The sequence below is a fragment of the Protopterus annectens genome, chromosome 9.part0, assembly GCF_019279795.1.
Source record: "Protopterus annectens isolate FY-2018-M chromosome 9.part0, PAN1.0, whole genome shotgun sequence".
NCBI classification, from domain to species: Eukaryota; Metazoa; Chordata; order Ceratodontiformes; family Protopteridae; genus Protopterus; species Protopterus annectens.
Window position 1 is genome coordinate 966310745 of NC_056743.1, and position 13460 is coordinate 966324204.

The 13460-nt window shown below is 37.6% G+C and overlaps 1 protein-coding gene across 2 annotated transcripts in view; it reads left to right on the plus strand.

Moving 5' to 3' along the window:
* The window catches only part of RASEF (RAS and EF-hand domain containing), a 1118741-nt gene that overhangs the window by 526222 nt on the left and 579059 nt on the right, over positions 1 to 13460 (plus strand). For both annotated transcript variants that reach the window (XM_044083709.1, XM_044083708.1), the window contains exon 9: positions 6561 to 6652. In XM_044083709.1, coding sequence (XP_043939644.1) covers positions 6561 to 6652 — 92 coding nt within the window. The remainder of the gene's footprint in view (positions 1 to 6560; positions 6653 to 13460) is intronic.

Consider the following 13460-nt stretch of genomic DNA (forward strand, 5'->3'; position numbering starts at 1 on the left):
GTCTTTTAGTTGAGTTAAGTATGCTGGTATCCTTTTGATCTGAACATTGTAAGTACTTTTTATCATAAACTCAAAGACAATTGAATTATGATCTGATGTAGGACACTAAATGATTTCAGAATTAATTAAGTCTGTAACCATCTGGTTAGAAATAAAGACTCTATTTTTGAATAAGTTTTATATCTGTTAGAAAAAAAGTGTATGGTAATGATTTTGAATCTATCTGATTATTAATATCATTCAAATGATATAAATTAACAAAATCCTTTAAATGTTTTGCATTAGATGTAATTTTCCTTTTTCCTATAGTAGTAGTATCTTTTTCATGTAGGATACAATTAAAGTCACCTGCTAAAATAATATCTCCTATAGAAAATGATATGATCTTATTGAGATGGTGTTTCACTGTATTAATGCCAATTCCTGGTATCCAATATACATTGATTAATGTATATGTCTTTCCATTAATCTGTATTGTAACCATACAAAACATTCCTTTATCATCTTTATAAGACTTAATAGTTTTAGGTATGGGCATACTTTTATTCCATAAAATAGCCACTCCTCTTTTTTTCTGAGTGTGTTCTGAACTAACCAAGACTGTATATTTATTAGTGACTAATTTATCAATATCTTTTTTCAAGAGATGTGTTTCTTGAAGGAATACTAAGTTGGCCCTATGCAAATTAATGTATCTCATTAAACTTGCCCTTTTACATGGGTTATTCAGTCCATTAATGTTTAAAGAAATTCCTTTTAGAGAAATCATTTAGCTTTTATAAACATATAAAACATATAATCAGAATAACAATTAACAAAATAAATGATATTATACCTCCTCCTTTAGGTGTACCATTAATTATAGCTGTATTTATTGAAAATCTTATGGGATTTTGTATAAGCTTCACTTTTATTTGTAGTGACAATAAGTTTATAAAATGTGTTGTGGATGTCAGAACTATATACAAACAACAATAAACAGGTGAAAATAATATTAGGATTAAACATTGCACCCAGCCTGGAGTTAAGAACTCCAACTTTGAGTAGCACATACCACTCAAGTTATCCCCCAGTACCTCAGCTGCCACCATATCAATTCAATACTAACTATTATTAACTAAAGTTAACCTCATTTAATTAGATTATCTAGTAAGACAAAGCTAAACAATTTATAAATCAGCTTCATATAAACAAATAAGAACATTTAGAAACAGCTCATATTACTATGTACATCTATTTTGTAAAATACACTCATAATCAAAATAGCATTCTAATAAACTTGATAATGGGAACCGAGAAGAGAGAGAGAGAGAGAGAAAGGAAGAGAGAGAGAAAAAAAAAGGGGCATATCTATATATTAGTTTATTAAAAGTTTGTAAAAATAAGTTCTTATGTTCATTTGGATTCAATAACTTAGGCTATAATGGTTCAGACATTGCATATATTAGGGTATTCCTACTTTCTGCCATAGAAATGCAGTTAACAGTTTTAAAAACTTTAAATTACTTGCAGCAAAGCTTTCTTCTAATACTTATTATTGCCAGTAAATAAAATATTTATACTCATACATATGTTTACAAGTCATACTGTACAGCAATGTAAATTCCTAGTTATACATAAATCATTGTGAAGAAAGCCATCTGTATTTTATATATCTGAACTGCTGCTTTAAAATATGTCACATGACAGTTTCTTCTAAGATATAATCATAATGATACTTGTGCTTGTCAATTAGATAAGTCAAATGATTTATAACATTATAAATGTTTAAATCATAAGTATTTATATACAATAATATGTTGCAGTCATGTAAGCTTTCAAAAACATGTGTATATATGTTTTACCTTCTATGCCTTCTAAAATATCTCACTTGCTTACTATGGGATACTGAATCATTTAAAATCATTATAACTTTCATATTTTATAAATTACATCTTAAGTAAGTAAGTTGTTATAAAGAATAACTCACATTTAGATGTCATAAAGTTTGTTTTTCATCACAAAGTCGCATTTACAGCAGTTCTACTTCCTGGAACAGTGTTCTTCTTGAATCTGTGATGTGTCAGTGTGAAATCAGGGGTCAAAGTTCAAAATGACTGCATTCAGCTTCTCTGCATGTATTCTGAGTGTTGAAACTTTTAAAACAACTCGAGGACACTATTCACGAGGTAACCCACATCCCAAATTGTCTCCCTTAACATTCTGGCGGGTATTTTAGTGAATACAAGTGACTGACATTCATTTAGTAATACAAATGAAACTAAACAGTGCAAAACCTTCACGAAGTATTTTACAAGTCATTACAGTCTCTATGACAGTGAAACCAAGCCTACAGTTATTTAATATATTATACAACTTATTTTTATATGCCCCATTTCATTTTCTCATACAAATCTTATTATATACATATATCAGTATTATCAGAAGCATATAACTGTACTTATAAGAGAGAAAGAGAGAGAGAGAGAAAAAAAAGAAAAGGAAGAGAGTAGAGAAGAAAAAGAAAGAGAGAAGAAAGAAAAAAAGGAAGCTACAAAGAGTATCTACAAAGAAATATTACTTGCTGTTTGTATTAATAAAGTTAAACATGAAACATATTACTTACAACTATTTTAATTCTAATTATTTGCAATTATATCATGACATATTATTTGTAATCATGTATAAGCAATAAAGTCATGATATAATATTTAGCAACAGTGTTTAAACAGCATATATAGTTTTAAAGAACTAATAAGTTATTATTTCACTTTTTCCATATTTTACATCATACTTCTCTCCTTGCCCTCCCCCACCCCTCACTAAATGCATATTTTATAAAGAATGCCATTATTTAAAACAAGAAGAGAAAGAAAATGTATAAAATTACTAACCTTAGGTCTCTTTATCACAAAGAGAAACAAGTTGATTGATAGCATGTTATTTGTTCCTCAGAGAGTTTGACTATTTATGAAACAAAAACAGTTCTTTGCACACAGAAAAATAACTTTGAATAAATCTTTAAAATATTTGTGGCTTTCTGGAGATGCAGTAACTGTATTTGAAGAGATTAAAAGAGAAGGAAAGAGAAAAAAAAATATAGAACATGTCATTTGTTTTTTAGTCTTTTTTGCTTCTCTGAAGTCTTCCAAGAAGTTCCTGTTGCCATCCTCTTTAACGAAGGACTTGCCCATTCCATATCTTCTATTTTATCTAATATCTTATTTTTTTAATATACAGCAAAGCAGAGTCCAAGTCTTCAAAAATTCTAGGGCCATCAGGTAAAAAGATTTTTAGTTTGGCAGGAAATAAAAGGTAAGTTTTGAACTGTGCTTTCTTAAGCTCTCTTATTAATGGCAAAAAAACTTTTCTTTTAGTTATTACCAAGGAAGAATAGTCATTGTCAAAACGCACAGTTGCCTCATTAATTTTAATAGGTGCTTTAGCCCATGCAGATTTTAATACCATCTCCTTGTCATAAGATGATAAAATCTTACTATAACTGATCTAGGATACTTTTTGTTAGAGTTAAAATTAGATAAGGACCTATGGGCTCTTTCAATACCAAAAGAAAATGCTTCTGACAAGTCTAAAGTTTTGGGAAGCCAAGTATTTAAAAAGGAAGTAATGTTGTTACCTTCTATATTTTCTGGCAGTCCAAAAATCCTAATATTATTGCGTCTAGATCTGTTTTCCAGGTCATCAAGTTTGGATTGTAGCTGTGTGTTCTGCTTCAGCAAAAACTCAATGTTAATTTCTTCTTCCTGGATTCTGTTCTCCATATCATTAACAGTCTCTTCTATGCCTGTAATCTGAGCCTTCTGTTGTTGCAAGTCTTGATGTAACAAATCCATTTGTTTTGTAGTTTTTTCTATGAAGTTATCAATTTTAGTATCCAGTTTGTCCATTTTGGTTGTTAGTTGCTGAATAGTAGATATCAGAGACTGAAGCTCTTTCTTGATGCTGGAATCCTGACTGTTTGCCTTACTGGAACTCATTTTGAACAGAGGTGATGAAAGAGAAATTTCCAAGATGATTTCTGACAGGAAAAGTATTGAAATTTTCTTTCTTTTTTAGATATTATTCAAGAAACTGATATTCCAAACGTATTTAGAAAGAAAATTATTTCATTAGTTGATTTTTAAAGTAATTATTTCCTGTCAGTGCAGTTAAGTTGGTGGAGCTGAAGAAATCTGCTGCTATCCTGTGTTCATCCTTGGCCACGCCCATTTAAATTCTTAATGTCTACTTGCATGTGCATTTTATTTTGCACTGTGGGGCCCAGGTCCATTTTGAATCAGTACAACAGTACAGTTATCAAATACAAATGGTAAAATAGGGGTTTAAGGGAAAGACATTGTGAAAAAATTGCCAAGATGTAAAAAAGGACACGATGGAGGGTTAATGTGTTAAATTTGACCAAATTGATTGATGTTGCCAGATGTAATCACAGCATGATTTGGGAATTCCCTGGAATTTAGAAAAAAATTCCACTGTGAGTACTAGAAGTTGTGGACAAAAGGGAATGTTTCAGCAATCACTAAAAATGTGAGTCAGATGTTAACCGCAGTGAAGAGCACCCTCATTATTGCTAATGTGAATGTCTCTGAATCGTGTGATGTTACCAGTAGAGCTGATCAGCACTACCATTTGCAGCACTTGATTTATGTTGGTACAGGCACCTCCCTTATTATTCTTCACACTCAGGTGCACACATTCAGACACACAGTGCCTTACCTGTTATCTGTCCTCGATTTGACAAAATGTCCCTTCTGCAGCTTCTTATTTTCTCCTTTCCCCTTGTAAGTTGCAGATGATTATAGTCAGTCAGTAATACCAGACATGAGTTTGTCATCATCTTCTTGCAGAAATTGCATCGTAATGCTGTATACCCATTTCTGTATTCACTTTTTAAATGCCGAATAATATTTTTAACATCTCACTGGTGTCATCTGGTGTTACTCCGAGCTTTGTCCAGAAGTCTTGAGCATAGCTGTTTAGAGGTATAACAGCCCCACCCCCACTCCACCCAGACAGACACCTCCATTCCTCTCAACTTGTCCTTGATTTTAGAAAATGTCCCTGTTTTTGCCTTTTGCCTGCCCTGACTGTCATAGCTGATGGATCATTATAGTCAGTACGAGATATTAAAGTTTCATACTTTTAGCTCAGTAGAAAATACCTCTTGTAATGGCTGCTTTGCATCACAGAGAACTAAAGCATCGTTAATGATGTGCTTAGTGAGCCAAAGGTTTTGGGTTTGAAGCTTTTTTTCTCCATTTTTATTTTTTAAGTGACTGATGGAATATTTAAAGATCACCCAGTGGTGTAAACCTTGGCTCTAGACGTTTGTCACTGTTGAAGTGACACCCAAACCTCATGTGAAAAATAGGAAAAAGAGGTTGTGAATTGATGGATCCCTGCTGTCTAGATTAGCAAAGAGGGCTTAAGGTCTACCTGGTTGATAGGTTACTTTCTGTGTCAAAGATGCAGAGTTCAAAGCTTTTTTTTTTTCCCACCTTTCTTGAATTTTTTTAAAGTGACTTAGGGCAATGTTTGAGTGTCTGTGGTTCCCCCAATATGTATGGTGTCATTTGTCCAAACTATTCTATTAATTTGGGATACTGTTTCATATCACTGAAGTCTAATGCCCCCTCCACTCCCATATGTATTTTGTGCTGCAAAACTGTTGTTCTATTTACATTTATGGAGTATCTTTGCTGTGTACCACCCCCCCCCCCCATATGTCTGCGTTGCTGCAAACGTCTTGTTCTGTTGACTTTTATATGAATTTAGTAATAGTAAAGTTTCCCTGACATCTTGTATAACCCCCCCCCCCCATTACTGGAATTGCTCATTAGTTTAGGTAAGATTGGAGTATGACAGCACCACTCCCTGTACACACATGTGTGCGCACCCAGAAACATACACACCCTCCCACCTGATCTCACTCATGGGCACACTTACCTATTGACAGATACACCTACCCTAACTAGCTCCCTCCACTTTGACCATATGAACTTCCGGTGAATGTATACTTTGGCCAAAGTTAATTAACTTGGCAACTTATGTAGCCGACTGGTTCACTGAATTGCTTGGCTTTGTTAAATGCCTTACTGCAGGTATTTCTGAGGGAAAGCATATGACTAATTAGCATAGGCAACCCCAAAAAACTGCATTAGCATAAAGTCCAATGAAGGAGATGAGCCACCTTTTTGATCCTACATACTGTATATGATCACGATGGTGGGCCTATGTCTAAATCAAAAAAGACGGTCTCCAACAGTAGTGGCCTCTTTTAAGGTTTAGCATTGGTGGCGGTCCTTTCTGTTTGACTCATTGTGTTTATTTTTAACTGTTAAATGTTTGTAGGACTTCTGTTTCCTTTTTGGAAAAATAAAGTTAAATATTTAACCTGTTTAACATCACAGTAATCATCCTTTGAATAAGTAATGTATGTAACACTTTATGTAATTTTGTAGTGATTTGAGTTTAATGTAAAAGAATACATGACTGCTGATATTTAGAATGTGTGATGTAGAATTTTAGAAAGAACATAACATGTTGTCTATACATTGCAGTGTGTGCAAAATACTTCCCCGGCGAGTACACTTTCTCGGAGTAGTCCAAAACTTGGTGGCCACCATTCTCCCCAGGCTGCTTTTTTTGACAGGTAAGATTTCATTATCTAACAGATGTAGGCAATATTAATATAGTTTAGTTAGCAATGAATTTGTATGCATAATTTAGGAGAAGAGTGGTATGGGTGGGTGTAAAGTCAGCACTTTATTTTGTGGTTCCTGCTTGTATGGGAAATAACTAGCAGAAATAGAACTATCTTAGCAAATAAACAATAAGAAACAGTTGTCCTCCATATCACGGATTTGTTTTCCTTTAACTAGCTAGCTGAAAGTTGTAAGGCAAGAAGAAAGTACAGCTCACCTGCTTTCACAGACTGTTGGATTTCCATCTCCGGCACTTACAGCTCACTGCAGCCAATCTAAAAGAGAGGGTATGGGTTGCTGATCAGTATGCTGATATGCTTTGTAATAGTTTAAGATGCTGATCGTATATCTAAAGCAGTCTGTGATTGTCAAGTTAGGAGCTGGAGGAGAAGTATGATTGATATTTTTGAAAGGTGAGGGCAGATATGAAAGTCAAAGTTTATAGTATGGTAGATGATAGCAGACACAAAAAAGGAAGGGATGAAGGAAAAGCTGAAAAGCTTGTTTGATTCCTGGTCAGGCATGGTGTTTACACTGAATTGAAGAGCTGAAGTGGTTAGAACATTGCTTATCCTGTGTGATGTATATGGCAGGGCATGTAGGCACTGGTTCTAAAGATAAGGCGATAGGCATTAAGACATGTTTATGATGGATTCTTGTAGAGAAGAAGAAGCAGAGGAATATCTAGTGAGAGTATGCAGGTGGAGAAAAGGATGGAGTATGGTGTCTGCCATATATTTTAAGGTTTGTAACCACTGTCATTATAGCACAAGAATTAAAGACAATTTTAGATGGATTACATTGGGAGCAGGAGAGATACCTGAGCAGGAAGGAATTGTTAGGCTGGTGAGTAGAGATACGAATGACCTATGGTATAAGTATGTGTGGAAAAGAATAGAAGGGGTAGAGACACAGGATCTTCCATTAAGATGTTTAGGATTTGAATGGTAGAATGGACTTTGGAGAAGGAAGGTTTGACTTTGACATCAGAACAGGATAGAAAGTGAGAGATGTTTAAAGAAAAGGAGGCTAAGGAGCTGTTGGAGTTTACAGAGTTTGAGGAGTTAAGGATAAAGTTGACTACAGGCATGTGAATTGGCTTTTTATGGGGGCAGTTGGTGAAAAAAGTAAGGGAAGATATCAAAGTGAGGCATGAGTTAGGAAATTAAAAACGGGGGCCACAGGGAAGTGAGAGAGGGAGAAGTATTAGGGCACTATTCAGGAAGGTAGAATAGGAATTGTTTGTACGTCTTTGGATAAACATAAAGAGGAAGAAACAGTGGAGAAGTTGAAAGAACATAGGGTGGTATTTAATGAAATACTGTGGGGAGATGATCTTTTGGAGAAAATTTGGAAGTTGGCAGAAAAGGTAACTGTAGGTCCTATTAGGAAAGGTAAACTAGAGGTATTTACATATATGTAGCAACACCTCTGAGGGAGTGGCTGTGGTGGCCTGATTGTCATTCTTCAAGATGTGGTCATTAGAGCTGATACATTGCATAAGCGATGGAGAGGAAAGAGGTTCAGAGGTTGTAGAACAGTCACCTGAAAATGTGGAGCAAGGTGTATTGGAAGAAAAGGAAAAAAATGTGGACTTGTTTGTATGAGAATTAAACTTGTGGAAGGAAGAGGAGAGGGATGAGAGCTTACTGGAAGATGCAGTTGTTAAGAAGAGGACTTTGCAGAGCTGGAAGAAGTGTGGGTGGAACCCTATGGACAGAGAGTTGTTAGATTGGGTTGCAAAGGTATGGTTAGGCTCTGGCAAGTTGAATAAGTTAAAGAACATGACAAAGAAATGAGTAGGATCTAATGGTGAATTGAATGTTTTTGCTCAGGATGTTATACTATTATGTTAAAAGAGAGGGTGATTTAAGGGGAAGATTATAGGATAAGTTACTATTTGAAGTGATTACTAGAGGAAGTGATTGCTAGAGGTAGAGGTGGTTTGGTGGAAAACAGATGAGCTGATATAAAACTATTCAGGCTAAGGTTCTTCATTGCCAGTTAGTGAAGATAAATAGCATTCATTAGCATTTGGTGAAGGTACTAAGAGACAGCATTTGAGATGTGAATAGTTTTAATGCAGTTTGTTATTGTGATGTTCTGTCTTATAAAACCAAGTAAAAATTATAAAAAAAAAAAAAAAAAAGAGGAAAAGATGTCCAACATATATTGTCCACTATTGCAGTAAATATAGCATCTTGTCACCACAGGGGGCAGATGTCACATCTGAGCTTGAGTTTTGGACCCTTTCCCTTCCTGGATAGGCAAACCTAGTCATAGTTGGACAACAACACGTTAGGTGGCCCTCTTACCACAGTCCATGCCACAATTCTTTCTTGTCAAAGTACAAGTTCAGGAGCTGTTGGAGTTTACAAGCAGAATGCCTCCTTGGCACTCTTCAAAAGGAACCTTGACGATTGGATGGGAGATAGGAAATTCTCCCCGGGTATCACGTCAGTCGCCCTAATAGACAGGGGTCCAGGGAAGTAAATATTGCGGGAATAAATATCCAGGGAATTGTTATGGCTAGGCTTGTATCGGCCCTAGGGCCGATAGCCTAGTACCAACCTATGAGCCTATGTAATTCATTAGTCTTCCAGTCTGACCTGGCTTCAGGCATTTTCACATAAGACCCCATTGAAGAAGCTCACTTTGATTTTACTGTGCATATTTATACCTTAGGTTTTACAACATCTCGGGTATAGATGTCAGAAGTTAAAGTTTGTAAGTGCATCTCTTGTAAGAAGCAGATCCTGCAAAAAGGGTACTACATCCACTATTCTGTTGTAGCCTAAGCACAACATCCCTAAATTGCCCTCACACTACATGCTTTAGCCAAGAGATCATTAAGCAGAAAGGAAGACTCTTGATATCTGAACCAAAGACAGATGCAAGCCATGACCAACATTTCTCTGACATTGGCCAAGCATGCCATGGTTGCCCCACAGAAAATAATAGGTGAGAATGTCCCTTGTGTGAAGGTTATAAGTGAGGGGGAATTTCCAGTTAGAGGCCAGATGCCTCCTTTGGTTCAAAGGCATCAGGTCTGGTCAGTGTGACAACCCTTGATTCTGATGCCTGCAAATTGGACTGAAGCAGTGCTTCTCACAAGGCCACCAGCTGCTTGGATGGCATCACATCCCCCTGCAGCCAAAATCCTCCAGTTAGTTTATCCGAACACCTGTCAGTGGGTGTCTGGTTCCAATGCCCATATCTTGATTTCTGAGGGAGAGGACAATCTTCCTTCTTTGCTGGTGTGTGAGCACATCTCTGATTCTGAAATTGTGGTCATTGGCATCTGCCCATGTGTAGGGGTATCAAAGGTGGACAGTGTCAGATTCAGTCCCAAGGCAACCAGGAGCAGATGTCTACCATCTTCCGTCTTTCTTCCGTATGAGGTATGTAGGTCTGGATTCCATCCTCGTCTCAGTAACAATGACAGAATGTTTACTCTGGATTTTTTGCATGTCCTCAACACATGAGCCCGTCTTCGAAATAGGAGTCAGTGGTAGGAGGCCCTATTTTTAAGACAGAAAGATAACCCTTATGAGGAATTGAATGAGCTGGCCTCTGTATACCAGATTTTTTCTTCTCTCAGTTACATGTCAGACACAGATAGCACGTTGCCCGTTGCCTCCCCACCAGAGGATTTCTTATTTAGTCATACCATCAACAGAATGATGGATCATTTGAAATGGGACTCTTAAGGAATTTTCATATTACCAGGAGAAGTACAGGGACATTTTGAGCATATCTGATCTGAAATCCTTATAAGTACCCCTTGTGGTAGAAAGCTTGATGAATGAATTTAATAATGTGTCTTATGAGCCAGTCTCACAACTCTTGCTCCCAGAAAACCAGACCAGATATCTTTAAAAAACTCCTGCTGTTGATCTAGCTATGGCTTTCATGCATAAATGCAAAAGGAGGTCTGCTGTGGCTGCATCAAGAGCCCACTTCCCAATGACAGAAGGTAACATCCTGGAGTGCTTTAGGAAGGTCTATACCTGTGCCACCCTGACCATCAGAGCTCTTAAGTTGAAATACCAGTGGTCACTCCTGTTTCAGTGACAGCACAAGGCCTGGAAGTTCCCCAGTGCACTGGCCAAATTTACCCCACTCAGTATGAATACCATCTCTGTTCTCCCTGAAAAGAGGCTATTGGTGTAGTGGCAGTGACCTGGTAAACAAAGGATGGATAAGTGAATGAAGAAATTCCAGACATGTCCCTGAGAAATTGTGTGGTAAAGTTATATAGCCTGCCTCCTTGCATATACCCTTCTCATGAGGGATGTTCACTCTTCCTTTTTGTAAGGCAGGTAGCAAGGCAATCATATCATATGTGGCTATCATGCTCTTGATGCATCCCGTAGAGTAGCATCTTCAGGTTTCATGATAAGGAGACATGCTTGACTGAAAACTAAGCTCCCCTGACAGACCGTGTTAAAGCTTGACTTGTTGGTATTCAGCTTGAGAAAGACTTGTTTTTCAGACCTCCTTTAGAACAGTAGTTTATTAAAGCTGAAGAGGGGCAAGATTGTGCAGTCAACAAAACAGTTGTTCTCACTATCATGCCCTCAACTGTAGTAGAAATGATCTCACAAAAGCTTGGTCCTTTCGTCAGAGTCAGAACAAGGGGAATGACGGTCCATGATGAGCAGAAATGTCAAAACCAAGAAGTGAAGCCTGGTGACCCTAAAGGTCAAAACCAAAAGAGGGAACAGCTATGACTCATCAAAGTTCATACCTTTCCCGTCTCCATCCTACCTTCCAATTAATTCATCTTCTACCCCAAAAAACTACCAGCCAGAAAGTAGATCACCTGAGCTTTTTTTGTGATCAGTGAGAGAATCCCAAAAGATACCTGTCTAGTAAAAATCTTAGCCCAAGGGGACATATTATAGATGCATTAAAAATGTCATGAAGCCTTCCAGTGCCCAGAGAAGAAATAAACTTATTAATACCTTACAAGGTCTCTTGTGGCTAGGGGCTATAAAGGTAATACCAAAACCAGAGGAGGACAAAAGGTTTTACTCAAGCCTGTTATTGATTCCAAGAAAAGATGGCCTTTAGAGGCCAAGGTTAAATTTGTCACAGCTAAACAAGTTCCTAAAGGTTCCAGAATTCAGAATGTTAAACTCGCTAGCTCTTCTGTCTCCCCTTTTCCAAAGCACTCATGGCAACACTGGATCTGAAAGATTCCTCTTTCCACATACCTGTAGCCAAAAGAGACCGCCAGTACCCAAGGTTCAAAGCATTGATCTCTCACTTCCAATTTATCTGCTTGCACTTTGAATTATCTGTTGTACCAAGGGTATTTGTATAGTACCTGGCACCAGTAAGTGTCTTTTGTAGACCCAAAGGGCAGGCCAGGAGGGAGAAGGTTTGAGCTCTTGTGTTCGGGCCAACATTCAGTCTCCAGCAGGCAGGAATTCCCAAGAGTCAGTACTGTAGCAGAGAATGTACATAGGTCCTTCTGTTTATCACTGTTGGAGTATTCCTTAAAAAAGGGATATCCCATCCCGAGCAATCTGTTGCTCGGCCAGTATAAATAAACTCAAGAGATCTTGTTTGCGCCATATGTCACATTTATGCTCCCCACACGTCACATTTATGCTTCCCACACAGAATGTAGGGCATAAAAGGGACATACAGATGCAACTACCCAAAACTTCTTTTGCTGCCAGTTCGAACACCTTTGTTGCCATTTGGTTTGAACATGCTGTACTGAATATTTAGCAACACCAGATAAGTGCCCAGTTGGGGTTATTTTTGTTTTTATTTTTAAATTTACTTTCTGCGTCTTGCATTTTTGTTATCGCTACCTAGAATTCATGTCATCCCAAGGGAAAATGTCAGTATGGGAAGCAGATTCAATATAAAGAACATCACAAACAATGTCTTTTTTGTTTGTGTGCTTACCACTACCATACTTCTTGTAGGATCTGCAAGGCATTTGCGCCTAAGGCACTCAGAAGCTATTTTGTCTTCCCTGGCCATTTGTCTTGAAAACCAATGGGTTAGGCAGCCCAGCATATCATGGCGGAAACCTTTAACCCTGAGATTCTCCCTCTAGGTAAGAAGGCCGAAAAGACACTGCCAGATTCTTTAGTTGTCCAGCCTCCACCGGACGTCCATGTAGAAGCAGGTAATAGCTGTGTAGGTCATTGGGTGTTTATCAGATTCCTCTGCTGCGACCTCGCCCAAAGCCATCATTGATCTGTCTTTTCGCACACCCTCTGAAGCTTTGCAGGCCTCTGCTCTGGATGTCGGCAGAGAACCATGGTTGATTATCTCTGAGGGTCCTAGAGGGATTTTCTTAGAGGGACATCAGCTTTAATTAATACCGGAGGTTCCAGGTTCTCTTCTTGAATCTTGTCAAGGGTTGGAACCTCCAGTATTAATTGGAGCTGATGTCCCCTCTAAGAAAAGACAAAAACTGAAGCATGTTTCAGTCTGTTCTATGCATCCTTAAAGGGAATGGCAGGAGTTTTTTCAGGGTTTGTTCTCTGCCGTAATGGCCCTAAAACCTTTTCAAGGCATTTCAGTACCCCTCCTCCTTTATCTTCTACCCTTTCTTTAATGGTTTAGAGAACCAGATTCCTCGGATGAGAATTCCCTGTCTGTTGAGGAGTCTGTCCTATTCTTCACAGATGCCTTTAGCTTATGGCTGTGATGACGAGGAGTCTGTTAACCCTAAGTCACGTTTTGAGGAATTGTCATTTGGGGACACAATTGTTAGGACGATGGAAT